This window comes from Ursus arctos, unplaced genomic scaffold (genome assembly GCF_023065955.2).
Source record: "Ursus arctos isolate Adak ecotype North America unplaced genomic scaffold, UrsArc2.0 scaffold_4, whole genome shotgun sequence".
Taxonomy (NCBI): domain Eukaryota; kingdom Metazoa; phylum Chordata; class Mammalia; order Carnivora; family Ursidae; genus Ursus; species Ursus arctos.
In genome coordinates, this window is record NW_026623056.1 from 28,705,165 (window position 1) to 28,720,177 (window position 15,013).

General features: G+C 46.4%; 1 protein-coding gene across 3 annotated transcripts in view; it reads left to right on the plus strand.

The window, feature by feature from the left end:
- ITGB5 (integrin subunit beta 5) overlaps nt 1-15,013 on the plus strand; it is a 118,861-nt gene that overhangs the window by 55,503 nt on the left and 48,345 nt on the right. For all 3 annotated transcript variants that reach the window (XM_057306494.1, XM_057306495.1, XM_026495260.4), the window contains exons 6-8: nt 8,827-8,988; nt 10,413-10,508; nt 12,309-12,398. In XM_057306494.1, the coding sequence (XP_057162477.1) occupies nt 8,827-8,988; nt 10,413-10,508; nt 12,309-12,398 (348 nt within the window). The remainder of the gene's footprint in view (nt 1-8,826; nt 8,989-10,412; nt 10,509-12,308; nt 12,399-15,013) is intronic.

Here is a 15,013-nt window from a genome sequence, read left to right on the forward strand (position 1 = left end):
TTGCTCTGTTGAGTGACGTTCCTCCTTTGTCAGACTTTGCAGCCCCTGATTGTGACAGGGAAACCACATCCTCTGCTGCCCGGTCCCTGCGCTGTCCTGGGCCAGATGTTAGAAGTAAACAGAGCAGCAAGTTTGTCTTCACTCTTGGGGGGAGCCAGTTTTTGTTTATTTTCTCAAAGTCAGGGAGGCCTGATCTACCATCTCTGTTCCTGCTTCCCCGTTTTGTGGACTACTGCCTCCTCTTCACCACCTCGCAGAACCCCAGGTCCCCCAGACTGACTCTCAGGCCTGGCTGCGTGGGTCCTCCCAGTAAGCACCCCCGCTGTCTGCCTGACCCCTCCCCGCTCCCGCTCCCACAGTCTGATGCAGGCAACAAGCCAGTCCATAGCCCTTGATGCTTCCCGTATTGGGGTGTTTAAACTGGGATGCTTGTGACGTTAGAAAGCATAGATAGCCGCTGGAATTGTGAACGATGTGACGGAAGACTTCTAACCCCGCCAGGGTGGGTTGTGGGGCACAGTTCTGACCGTGTGTGTGTCCATCTGCTTGTCCTTCACTGAGTGCCGAGCCTGGGCTGCCTCCAGTGCTCTTGCCCTTCTGGGGCTTGGGCCCTGCACCCCTTTCTCTCTTCCTGCACCTGCAGATCGTTGCTGCTGAGGACAAATTCCTTACTGAGTTTTCCACCCTGGGAAAGTCCTCTCTGGCCCCAGCCCCGGTTCGACTGGTTGGTCCCCACAGAACTAGATAGTGGGTTTGCCTCCAGGGACCTGGATGGAATCAGAGATTCGGGGCTTGGTGACAGTCCCCCCAGCCACTCACTACTCCTGACTCACATCCATAGTCCATGGGTGGCTGCTTTCCATGTAGTGTGGCTACCTAACCCATGTAGGTTGCCTGCCTGGAACAGCTGGAATACACTGGGTCATGGTAACATGGCCCGGCAGAGTGCAGGTAGGTGGCCAGGAGGAAGGTGAGCCTCGGGCTGTGCCTGCTCACCTGGAGTGTTTAGGAAGTGAAGGAAGACTTGGGAAATTGTGCATAGCATTGCCCGGGTGTTCTGTATCAACACAGGAATGAGAGAGTGGAGAGTTTGGGACTGGCCAGTGTTGTTGGGGGACCAAAGAAGATGAAAAAGATAATTCCAAGGTTTCTAGAGAAGGCACGTGATAGTCCCATTGTCAGAAATGAGGAAGCCTGGGGGCGCCTGGGTGGCTCAGTCCTTAAGCGTCCGCCTTTGGCTCAGGGCATGATCCCAGCGTTCTGGGATCAAGCCCCACATCAGGCTCCTCTGCTGGGAGCCTGCTTCTTCCTCTCCCACTCCCCCTGCTTGTGTTCCCTCTCTCGCTGGCTGTCTCTCTGTCAAATAAATAAATAAAATCTTTAAAAAAAAAAAAAAAAGAGGAAGCCTGGAAGGGCAGTTGATCTGGGTATAAAGATGGTGCTGCATCTTCAGATGAGCTCAATTCCAGGTGATGGCAGACACTTTTGGATTTTGGTGCAGACCTGGGAGGAAAGCTTAGGAGAGAGGTCAAGTGCCTGGTAGGATTGCCAGTCACCCAAGTAAATCTCCACAAATGGGGGTGGGGGGTGGGGAGTGTTCTCTTTGACCTCATCCACCTGCTGGGAGGGCAGCCAGAGGGGCAGGGGTAGGATGGTGCAGTGTGCCGGACATGCAGGGGTACTCAAAGGAGTTCGGGTTGGCACAGAGGCCCTGAGAGCGTGGCCTACAGTAGCCATGGGATTGGTTCTTATCTTTGGCTGCACATGAGGCTCATCCCCGAGCTTTAGAAACACTGGCGGCTGAGCAGCAGATCAGCCCAGTTAGATCAGGAGCCCTGGGCGTTAGTATTGATGAAGCTCCGTAGAGGACCCTGAGTGCAGCCAGGGCAGAGACCATGTGCGCATGAGGGAGGGAGACGGGATCTGAGAACTGTCTGGGGGTCACGTGGAGATGTCTGATGCTAAGGAATTGAGAAGAATAGAGGCCATAGATCTGCCAGTCTTAGAGACAGACACAAGTGAGATTGGCAGCATAGCTGGGTCACAAGAAGAGTTATGCAGAGTGGGTCATGAGTGTGTTTTTGGCACATGGAAAGGAACCAGAAGAGAGAGTGACCGATGGAACAAATTCTCCAAAGAAGGCAGGATGCAGGGGCTGTGATTCCTGCGGGAAGAGCATCCTTCTTTGGGGACAGAGAGATCAGAGAGGCCAGGAGGATGTCCCTGGGACTGAAAGGCATCCTTGGGCTGTGGGACCAGACCCTGCGGCCACTGGGAGTAGACGGGGCAGCAAGTCCCATTAACTGTCTCTCTCTCTGATGAAAAAGGCGAGGTCACCTTCTGAGCGAGTGTAGGAATGGGGGTTTGCAGGCTGAAATAGACCTTGGGGTGAATTTGATGCAGATCTGAGCCACGAACAGAGAGAAGTTAAGTGAATCGCAACCTTGGCTGGATGTTGGATTTCTTGCTTCTGAGTCGGGTACGTTTCTGTCCTGCCCAGCCCCTGACATTTTCATCTTGCGGCTGACCTCTATGGCATTTAATGAAACTGGCTTTTAAATATTTTGTTTTTACTCTGAGACATGGAGAAAAATGTAGCTAAATAAATAGATCTAGGGTGTGCTTTTTTTCTCGCTTATTTTTTTTTTTCTAAAAAGAGAATATATTCAATCTAAAAGTGTAGAAAATGCAGGGAAACGGAAAGGAGAATAAACATCACCCATGACCCTACAGTGTGAAGATAAGATTGTGTGCTTCTGAATTACAGATTTAGGTCACAGATTCGTGACTCCATGGAAATACTGATGACAGTCCTTGTCAGTGTTTACCTGTTTACTACATACAGGTACGGAGCTGGGTGCCCCTCCCTCTGTGTCATCCTCTCAACTGCCCCATTTTATCAGTATCCTATTATCGCCCTTTTATAGAAGAGAAGCGGGTGGGGAAGGATTGAGTAACTTGCCCCAGGTCCAAAAGACAGGTTGAGGCAGGTGCGGGGCTGACCTGGGACGGGCCAGAGGAGCCCCTCACTGCTATGGAATGCTGCCACCGAATCAGTGTCCGAGCGGTATTCCCCCGCACATTACTGACATTCGTCTCTTCGTGCCATTTCTTGTATTTAAGAGACTTTATGAACAAACCAAGTCTTCTTTAAATGAAACAGCTTTATTGAGGTATAACTGATGTATAATAATCTACACATATCGAAAGTGTACAATTTGAGAAATTTCGACATGTTTACACAGCACCTGTGATACACACACACACACACACACACACACACCACGATCAAGATACCATATCCTTCTCTCCCCAGGGAGAGTTTGTGCTCCTTTGTCGTTTCTCCCTCCTGTGTCTGCTTCTCTTCACCCCAGGCAGCCCCTCATCAACTTGCTGTCACTATACGTGAGTTTGCATTTGCTAAAATCGTGTATATACCTTTTTTGGCCTGGTTTATTTCAGTGAGCACAGCGGTGTTGAGGCCTACCTGTGCTGCGGAGTGTCTCCGTCCTTTCCTTTTGCTCCTGAGTGGAGTCCGTTGCATGGATGGAGCACAGCTCGTTCCCCGTCTACCTGTGGGTGGACATTTGGGTTGTTTTGGATAGCTGGTCGTTTTGGCCTGTTACAAATAGAGCTGCCGTAAGTGTTTGTGTTCAGGGGTTTGTATGGATGTTAGCCTTTATTTCTTTTATTTCTGTGGCTGGGAGTGGATTTGCGGGGTCATCTGATGGGTGTTTAACTTTTTAAGAAACTGCCAGGCTGTTCTCCAAGTACACGGACCATTTTACATGGCTGGCGGCCGCGGGTAATCCGCACCTGCATCAGCCCTGGATGTGGTCGGCCTTTTCCGTTCCCGCCGTTCTGGTAGGTGTGCGGTAGAGTCTCATGGCGGTTTTAATTCAAGGCCTTTTTCGACTTTTCACCGTGCAGTACTTCATGGCTCCTGTGACGACGGCAGAGCCTCCCATGTCAAGCAGTGGAAGGCTGAAGAAGAAATGTAGAAATCAGTACCAGTCTTAGAGTAATAATCACAGACCCTCTTTGTAGCCCCTCTTTTATGTGCTAAGGGCTTTTTAATACATTATATCCACACCTAGCGTCAACCCTGCAAAATAAGATTTCCTCCATTTTACTGATGAAGAATCCAGGGCTGAGAGAGGTGTCTCAGAGCAAAACGGATTTGAACCCAGCCTTTGTTCAAAAGCTCATGTACTCTGGCTCCCACACCATACTCCATCTTGTAGCTGTTCTTTCTTTAAAAAAAAATCTGCTTTCCCACTATTGCTTTCTGCCCCAAACATGGCGTACAGAACTTAAGCCTTCAAAATAGTCCAGGCGGACAGTAGGAAAATTATTTCTAATGTAAACTCTCTGTGGAGTCCCTGCTTATAAAATCTGAGCCCAAAAGCCCGGGTGAATGAATAAGCATGTCCTGACTCATTCTCTGCAGCCCAGCCTCTCGGCCGAGTTTGTTAATGTCACTTACATAACAAGAGTCCAGTTCAGAGAAAGCAGAATTATTATTATTATGCTGTGCCATTCTTTGTTTGTAGAGCTATTTCTGTTTCAGATGCAACCTTTCAATTTAACAAACATTTCTCTTGGACCCCGCAGTCATTAGTTGAGAGACTACTAAGTTATTTTAATGATCTCTCTCTCTGACACACACACACACACACACACACACACACACACACACACACCCTCTATACCATCCTCTCTCCCTATATGATTAGCTGAATGAGCTTTATGAGTAAGAAACGGATCACCTGAATCTGGCTTCCCTGGTCCTTACTCGTTCAGTGACCTTGGGCTAGTTACGTAATGTCTCTGAACACCAGTTTCCCCCTCTACATGATGGCGGTGTATTTCCTGCATTACAAGGGTTGCAGTGAAGATCAAGTGGACTAGGGGAGGTGATCAATAAATGTTAAGCATTATTATTCCTGTTTTTGCTCACAATAAAAAAGCTTTTGAGGCGTTAAATAATTTGGTCAAAGCTGTGCAGGTAATTACAGGTGGCAACAAAATGAAAATGCCTATCTTGGGGCACCCAGATTCCACATTGTTCTGTGTCCTTGTTGCCAACCTCCTTTAGATTCCTGCAAGCCCCCCCCGCCCCGGGGAAGCTGGCGTGGAAGAGAAGAAGACAGAAACAGTTGAACAACAGACCCGCCTTCAAAACCCAGTCTTGTGAAAGTAGTACTTGGTTCTGAAAGACAGTTGGGGGCACAATGGAAAAAAGAAAAAGATATTGCCTGTCATGTCACCCCCAACCACAATATGGTATATGTTGTTTCGATTGCTCTTACTCTCTTTTTCCTAGAAAGTCACACTCGTTTCTCACGTGGTTTGTAGTCACAACGCCATTATAGTATTGTACACTTTGTTTTCCACTTAGTATTACACATGTATACACATAACTTCATACTTTTTATGAGCATAATTTCTAATGGCCAGAGAGGAGAGATCTCGTACACTTTGCCATTCCCGAATAAGGGGTTCACATCTTTCCCTGTGTGTCACTACTGGTGAAAATACTGCTGTGCATACCTCAGAAAACTGCTTGCAGATAGAGTCCCTTGAAGTCGAATCAAAAGATTGAGTCAAAAGATGTATATTTCTTGAAGGTTTTTTTGTTTTGTTTTGTGTTAAGTCACATTATTGGGGGATAATTTACGCAGAGTAAAATTCACCCTTTTAGGCTAAAGTCTTCCAGCCACGCCCACAGTGAAGATAGAGATTGTTTCCCTCCCCAGAAAGTTTCCCAGCATCCCTTTGTTGCTGGTCCCTCCCTTTACTCTCAGCCTTTGGCAAATACCAATTTGTTTCCGGCCCTATGTTTTTGTCTTTTCCCGAGTTAGTACGTTGCCTGTGGAGTCAGGCATTTTTCACTTAACGTAATGCTTTGGAGATCTGTCCAAGTTGTGTGTGTTAGTAGTTTGCTCCTTTCTGTGCAGAACAGTATTCCATTGTATAGATGTACAACATTCTGTCTCTCTGTTCACCACTTGACGTGCATTGTTTCTACTTTTTGATGATTATGAATAGCTGCTATAAATATTTGCATATGGGGCGCCTGGCTGGCTCTTTCCTATTCTTGATCTTGGGGTTGTGAGTTCAAGCCCCGTGATGGATGTAGAGATTCCTTAAAAATAAAATCTTAAAAAATACATTTATATAGAAATCTTCATGTGATCATAAATTTTCATTTCCTTTGGGTAAATACCAAAAAGGGGGATTGCTGGGTTGATGGTAAGTGTATGTGTAACTTTATAAGAATCTGCCAAGCTGTTTCCAAAGTTGCTGGAACATCTGTATTCTCACTAATTATGATAGTTCCAGTTATACCACATCCTTGCCAGCACTTTGTATTATCAGAGTTGGTGTGTTTGCCATAGAAATAGCTGTCTAATAGCATTCTTATTGTGGTTTTAGTGTGCAGTTCCTTAATGACTAATGATGTGGAGGACCCTTTCATGTACTTATTTTCATCCATATCTCTTTGGTGAAACGTCTGTTCAAGTCTCTATCTTTTTAAATTCAGTTGTCTGTTTTCTTACCTATGAGAGTTCTTTATGTGTTCTGCATACAAGTTCTTTATCAGATTTTTATTTCTTTGCAAATGTTTTCTCCCAGTCCACGCCTTGTCATTTCATTTTCTTAATGGTGTCTTCCAAAGAGCAGATGTTTTTAATTTTGGTAAAGTCCAGTTCATCAGCTTTTATCCTGTGAATCATCTTATCTAGGAAATCTCTGCCTATACCAGGTCACAAAGGTTTTCTCCTGCTCCTTCAGAAGCTTTAGAGTTTTAGGTCTAGTTAATTTTTTAATCTCTTTAGTAAGAGGTATGGGTTGAGCTTCATTTTTTTCCATATGGATGTCTGATTGTTCCAGTACCTTCTATTGAATTGACCATATATGTGTGGGTCTATTTATCTCTATCATGCTCCACCATCTATGTTTATTGAATGTCTCAATTACTGTTGCTTATATAAGCCTTGACCTTAGATAATGAGTCCCTCAACTTTGTTGTTTTTAGAAAATTATTTGGCTAGTCTCCATTATTTGCCTTTCCATGTGAATTTTAGATTAAACTTACCATTTTCTCAAAAAGCCCTTCTTGGCTTTTGATTGGGTTTGTGTCAGGTTTATAGATCAATCTGGGAAGATATGACATGTCAGTAACATTGGTACTTCTGATCCATGGAAACTAACTCTGTACATTTTTTAACATTTTTTAGGTCTTTGATTTTCTTTAAGGTTCATAATCTACATTGTCAAATGAATGGTTGTTCTTCTACTTTCTTGTCAAGGTGTTTAGCGTATTATTGTGTCCTCGTGGATAGCACATCCACATTTTTCCTGCAAAAAGTGCTTCCTTGCAAAGTCCTCTGTATCCTTCCAGCCCAGCTTAAGTTTCACGTACCTTGGGAAGGCTTTCCTTCCTCCTCCTCTCCCGTTTCCATTGACATTGTATGTACCTTCATTAGCACCCTCATCATGATGTGCTGGAGTGTGTTTCTGTTTGCTTGCACGCTCCTTGGGATCTGGAATAAGCTGTTTTGTGGACCCAGTGCCTTCCATAGGACCTGGCACACAGTAGGAGATCAGCAATTATACGTTGGATGAATGTTGAGAGTCGAGGAGACTGATTACCCAAAAGGTTAAGTTCCTTCTCACAGGAGGCATCCTGCTCTCAGTCCTCATTGGCTTTTCTTCAAACCCTTTTTCTCTCTCTCATTAGTCTGACTTTTCGTGATTTATTTTTTTATTTCCATGCTGCTTTTGGAGCAAGTGAGAAAATACTATAGCTCTTTAAGGCTGTTAAATTCGTCAGTATGGTGATAAGAAAGACAGTGATGCCCTCAACCCTTCCTCTGCCAGAAGTTCAACAGCTCTTAACTTGTGAAGTCTGTGAATCCAGTCTTCGGCTTTCACATCAAGCGTGCATGTGTAGACAGCTCTCGGCACGTGTCGTACTTCCTGCACTCACTGTGCTACCAGCATATTCGCGGATGCCCTTTCACTATTAGCAAGAAAGTGGCCATGTCTCAGTTTCTGCTAATAATAATGACTGGGAGTGTTTTTGTGCAGCCCTGGAGCCACAGTGGCTCAATGTGAGAAATAGAGTCTTTCCCTCGCAATACAGACTGTGTTTAGCTGTGCCTCTGACTGGAGTGTGTGCATGAAGCAGCGAGGGGAGAACGGAGCTCACCTGATTGACCTTAACACCAGAGTAGCTCAGTTAATGGCTGGAGTGGTCCACACCTGCCAGATTAGATGGCAGATTTTACCACATCCTCCAAAGACAGATCCATTAATCACTGGAACATTCCATCCTGAGGGGGATTTGTGTCTCACTGGGGGACTGAAGTGTTCCCTTACTAGTCATCTTAGATAAGGCCAGCTGGTGCATTGTGGGCGATTGGGTTGAGGTGGGTTAAAGGCTTTTGTGGTGAAGGAATAATACATGAAGCTAAAAGGGGAAGCGTCCAGAAGGGGTAGGCCTTGGTATAACTGAAGGGAGCAGGGAAGCATCTGATGGTCGGGAGGGAGGTTCCACGCACGTGGGCCAGTATGGGCCCAGCTGTGGAGATTAGTCTCTGTGCCCTTAGGCTTCCTCAGTCCAGGCCGTGTCTCTCCTCAGCTCTGTGGAATCCTTCCTCTGGTTTCTATGAGTGTTCCCCAGCTGTGCCTGTAGGGGAATGCCTCTGATTCAGACCATGACCCCGGGAGAGGGGCCAGTGCCCTGTCCAGTGTCCTGGGGCAGGCTTGGGCAGCAGTCAGAAAATGCTTGGCACCCATCAGACTTCTGTCTTTCAGGAAAAGATCGGCTGGCGAAAGGATGCATTGCATTTGCTGGTGTTCACTACGGACGACGTGCCCCACATTGCGCTGGACGGAAAACTGGGGGGCCTGGTGCAGCCCCATGATGGCCAGTGCCACCTGAACGAGGCCAACGAGTACACCGTGTCCAATCAGATGGTGAGGGCCGGGGACCCCAGCCCTGCTCCCATGATCCTGCCCGTGGTCCAAGTGCTCACCTGGCCCCCTACTCATGGACTTTACTATCTGTTCTGGAAATTGGGTTTCTATTCCATCTCCCCCAGCTGGGCTTCCAGAACTCCTCATTAACTTAGAACGTTTCTCACAGATTTATGTAGCTGTTTCATTTTTCTGCCATTGTGCACTTAAATGCAAGCTAGTTAAGAAGAGGGAACCAGGGCAGACAGGATAGATCTCAAGGGTAGAGGTGATCTTACAGGAGGGCAGAGACTGTGCTCCTGCAGAGATCAAAACTGGGATAAAAGTTACAGGGCAAAACAAGTGAAGATAAAACTTTGTGACTTCTAGAAATGAGCCCCAGAAGCACTGAGTTCTGTCAGTGTCAGGAGTATGGCTGCAAATGTCCTGCACAGAATGGGAGGCCCCAAGGACCTTGCACCGTTAATAGTCTATGACTATGACCATGTCATTTAAAACAATTTATGCAAAATTTCAAACATATATAGTAGTAGATAGACCAGTGAAATGAACTCCTGTATACCTGTCACCCCGATGCAACGATTATCAAGATCTTGTCACACTTACTGTGCAGTTAAAAAAAAAAATCTATACCCTCTTCCTTCCCAAATCCATTCTAGTGTCTAGCTAGAGAGAACTATTTTATTTTTTGCTGGGCAAGCCCATTTTCTCCAGTTTCGAGCCTTACATGTTATCTAAGAGTAATGGAGTCTGGAAAAAGGACTCTTAACTATAAAACTTAATAACTGTAGAGCTGACGAGGACCTCTGTACCCATCGTTAGCCCTTAAAATCCTTTGGGACATTATTAGACTGCCTCTCAGACTCCCCTCTGCTTGGCCCCATCCCCCACCACTGCCCAACATTTAGTCCAGAGGTCAGGAGCCTCTTCTGCCCATTCCGAGTCGTTCGCAGGACCTGTTAAGGACATTGGCAGGGCCAGTTCTTGGACTTAGGAGAGGGAAAATAAGGCAAGGAGATAGGGAGGAAAGGTCTTAGGGAAGAGAGGAAAGATAACGGGAGCTGATGGTAGATGGTAGGATGTGGTGGCTGAACTCTAGGGGGGGCCTCTCTTCTCTGCCCCATCCCTGCTGGAAGGATAGAGGGAGGCACAGATCAGGTGTGGGAATCTCCCACTCATCATATCTCCATTCTGGCTTGGCGGGGAGGAAGGGGGCAATGCATCTAGTTTGGGAGGCGCCAAAGGGTCCTTTCCTAGAGATCTCTGCGTATTTCCCCAGTTTGAAGCTCCGGATGGGGCTTGGTTATTATGGGTGGCCAGGGGAAGATGCTTTTCCCAGCAAGTGTTGAGTTCCTGAGTGCATGTTGAAGCTGAGATACCTGTTAGAAATGTTACAGCCTTCACCTTTTTTGGCCTTGGCCTAGGACTATCCATCCCTTGCCTTGCTGGGAGAGAAATTGGCAGAGAACAACATCAACCTCATCTTTGCAGTGACAAAAAGCCATTATATGCTCTACAAGGTATGTCTGGAGGGAAGGAGGGAGGCTGGTGGACTGATTCTGGGGCCCATGATGACCCCAAGGTGAATAGGAGATTAGACTGTGTGGCAGGGCAAAGTGTGGGGAGGTGGGGTGAGGAGTGTTAACAGCCTTGCTCTATGTGGGAGGAGATGCAAAGGAGGGGTGGAATATAGCCCTGTCTTGATCTAGTGGAAAATAATAGTATTGAAGAAGCTATTAACATTCTCCTAGCAGTGCATGCCTTTACAAACAATGTAAACATATGGTATCTAGTTTGATCTTGAGAAAAACTTTGGAAGTAGTATGAGCTCCCATTTTTCAGGTGATGAAATGGAAATCCAATGTAATAGGGAAGGAAAATATAAAAGTGTACAGGAGGAAAACCCAGGCATCAAAGGAGGCTACATCGCTGACTCCAGTTTTCTGAGTTTTATGCCTTCCTCGAAGAGTAGGGCAGACCAGGGGCTTAGTCTGAGCCAGGAATTCCCAAAGAAAGCAACAGCTGTCTCGAGTGAATAGAGCAGTCTGTGTATGAATCTATTCTGTCTAAGAGACTTTTCCCGGGTCACCCTCTGGACCATCATTATAAGCTCCCCTCGTGAATGTGTTCTTTCTCACAACCATAGGCGAGTCACATTTTGAACCAGAAGTCTCCTAGTTGCTCAGGGGGTGTTCGTGTAAGCTAGATGTAAAACCCAGCTCCCCTCTGACTTCCTTTGCCTTGAGAAGTTATGAGAACTGAATCAGCAATCCCTTCCCAGCCCCACCCGCCCCTTGGACCGCCAGCCCCCGTCCCCTCTCCAGACTGCTCTTAAATATCCACAGAAGAACCTCTGTCTGACTGTGGTTTTCTCTTGCTTCTGCCTGAGATTATCACTGATAAAATGCCACTTATATCTACTTGAGTTCTTTCTCTTCTTCTAGTCTGAATCAATTTTAGAAGATGAAAACAAGGGATGAGGATTGTTTTCTTGTTTTGTGCAGTGGAAGAAAGCAGGACAAAACCTGTCCATTTATAAGGAACATCTCTAGAGGGATCAATTGCACAGACTAGGCTGGGTATGCTTCTAGACGCTTCAAGATCGTTCTTGCTCAGAACCAAGGACACCTTGCCCAGGCAGTCGGCCCATGCAGCCCAAGGCAGGCTGAGGGCAGTGGGAGTTTCTAGAGGTCTCTGGCACTTTAATACATGACATACTCAGGTATTAGGATAAATGAAAGAGGAAAGGCAGCCACTTCATGGCTGCCTGCTGTGCCTCGGGACTTCACCCAGAAATACCCAGCTGTCCTCGGGAAGCCACCATTCACATCTGAGTTCCCTATTCAGGGAAGAGGCCATAGTTGAGACTCTTGGAAGTGCTTCTCCTTTTGCTCCTGCTGAACACATCGAAGATGTCCTTGAGCTGAACCCAGGAATACAGATCTATGTAGATCTGAGGAAAGATGGCAAGAATATCAAGACTGTTGACCGTAGAGGAGGATGGAAGTTCAGAGTTGTCTGTTGCATGTCAGGGAGAGAAATCTCCCGGAAGGAGCAGGACATTCTGTTTCAGGAACAGACCTTGCCAGGCCCTTTGCACTCAGACCTTCTGGGGTTCATATTCCACAGTCTGCTGCCCAGCTCTGTTCCCCAGAGCCGGTTCTTCTCGCCGTTCCTTGTGGCGTCTTCTCCAGTTCATGGTGTGAGAGAGCGTGGTGCCAGGGGTCCTTAGTGGTCTAGCTCAGGAGCTCAGTTGGTATAGAAGGGTAAAACTGGCTTATATTTCTTTTTTCTTTCTTTTTCTTTTTTTTTTCTTCAAGAATTTCACAGCCCTGATACCTGGAACCACAGTGGAGATTTTACATGGAGACTCCAAAAATATCATTCAGCTGATTATCAATGCGTACAATGTAAGTCGTCAGTTTCTTCCCCGCTGCCACCTCCACCCCACCCTCTCCCACCGAGGCTCCAGGAGCTGGTGTGTATGCAGGTGGGCAGTGAATTATGCTGGCATGTGGGGCTCTGCTTCCTACTGCCTGTCGCACTCTCTCTTTCTCTCTCCTTTTTTTTAAAGATTTTATTTATTTATTTGACAGAGAGAGAGAGTGTGCGTGCACAAGCAGTGGGAGTGGCAGGCAAAGGGAGAGGGAGCAGGCTTCCTGCTGAGCAGGGAGCCCAATGCGGGACCCTGAGATCATGACCTCAGCCAAAGGCAGCTGCTTAACCAACTGAGCCACTCAGGTGCCCCAAAGATTTTATTTATTTATTCGAGAGGGAGAGAGTGAGAGAGAGAGTGAGAGAGAGAGAGAGAGAGAGAGAGATTGCAGGAACAGGGGGAGGGGTAGAGGGAGAAGCAGACTCCCCACTGAGCAGGGAGTCCAATGTGGGACTGGATCCCAGGATCCTGAGATCATGACGCGAGCCAAAGACAGATGCTTAATCTACTGAGCCACCCAGCCGCCCCTTCGCTGCCTGTCTCTTGAGTTTGATGCCTTTCTCCTTCACTCAGGTTTGGGGTAGAGAAGGCCATCCTACTTGATGCATCCTCTCCCCTCAACTCTGCCCTCTTGACTCTCATCAAAAGTTGAACCCAGTGATCAGCAAATGGCTTGATCAGACTCAGGCCAGTGGGCCCTGGACATGCTTGGGTGCTGACTTCATGATAGCCTGGGCCCGTGGGAGCACCATGCTTGGGTAGGCCCAGGTTCTCTGCACCTGCCTAGTTGCCGAGGTGATCCTGCCTGCGTGTTGGCAGGAAGTGAGAAGTGTGCACGCTGACCTTGCCTCTTAGTGGACAGGCCAGTCAGCATTCCCCAGGCTCTAGGCGCTCTGCATAGAGCTGCAGACTACAGTGGAATATAAGAATCCAAGAAGAAACAAAAGGTCTTAGCCTGCCCACTTAGGTCTGATTGTAATCAGGGCCTTTCAGAGGGAGGCTTTGAGGGCCTTGTGAATTCTGTGTTCTGTGACTTGTCACACTGACTCAGCTCTCTGTGAGTAGTAAGTGGGGCAGTGCCAGACACGCACTTCAGCTGTCCCTTCCTCATGCCAAGCCCATCTCTATGATTCCCAAACCATTCTCCTTCCTATCCTCCTTTCCCTCAGTTCTGTGGACCCATGAGGTACTTGACTCAGACCTACTTTTCTCAGGAAAATGGCAAGCCCAGTTTCTTGTGCTGGCAAGTATGTACCCTCTGCTGTCCCCTCCCTGCTAAGCTCCACTAGGGTTGTAGCTTCCAGTGTCCACCCAGCTCCTCATGGGGCCAGCTAATTCCCAAATTGGAATTCACAGTGCAAGTCCCTGTTAAAACAAAGTTACGCATAAAGTAAATATAGTTTAAGTAGCACTATTAGTCCTAAACTTATGTAAAATAGACATTTGTGGGCTAACCTGGGAACCTCATTATCCACTATGGCATCACACATGTGGTAGAAAAACCATCTTAAACCAAAAAGGTAAAGGATCTATATTCTAGAAACTAAAAAATACTGATGAAAGACATTGAAGAAGACACAAAACAAATGGAAAAACATTCCATGCTCATGGATTGGAAGAATAAACATAGTTAAAATGTCTTTGCTACGCAGAGCAATCTACACTTTCAATGCCATCCCGATCAAAAATACCAATGATATTTTTCAAAGAACTGGAACAAACAGCCCTTATATTTGTGTGGAATCAGAAAAGGCCCCGAATCGCCAAGGAATTGTTGAAAAGGAAAAACAAAGCTGGGGGCATCACATTGCCTGATTTCAAGCTATACTACAAAGCTGTGATCACCAAGACAGCATGGTACTGGCACAAAAACAGACACATAGACCAGTGGAACAGAATAGAGAACCCAGAAATGGACCCTCAACTCTGTGGTCAACTAATCTTCAACAAAGCAGGAAAAAACATCCAATAGAAAAAAGACCATCTCTTCAGTAAATGGTGCTGGGAAAATTAGAGAGCTATATACAGAAGAATGAAACTCAACCATTTTCTCACACCATACACAAAGAAAAACTTTAAATGGATGAAAGACCTCGATGTGAGACAGGAATCCATCAAAATCATAGAGGAGAACGTAGGCAGCAACCTCTTTGACATCGGCCACAGCAACTTCTTTCATGACACATCTCCAAAGGCAAGGGAAACAAAAGCAAAAATGAACTTTTGGGACTTCATCAAAATAAAAAACTTCTGCACAGCAAAGGAAACAGTCAACAAAACAAAGAGGCAACCCACGGGATGGGAGAAGATATTTGCAAATGACACTACAGATAAAGGGCTGGTATCCAAGATAGATAAAGAACTTCTCAAACTCAACACCCAAAAAACAATAATCAAATCCAAAAATGGGCAGAAGCTATGAACAGACATTTTTCCAATGAAGACATACAAATGGCTGACACATGAAAAAATGTTCAGCATCATTAGCCATCAGGGAAATTCAAATCAAAACCACATCGAGATACCACCTTACACCAGTTAGAATGGCAAAAATGGACAAGGCAAGAAACAACAAATATTGGAGAGGAT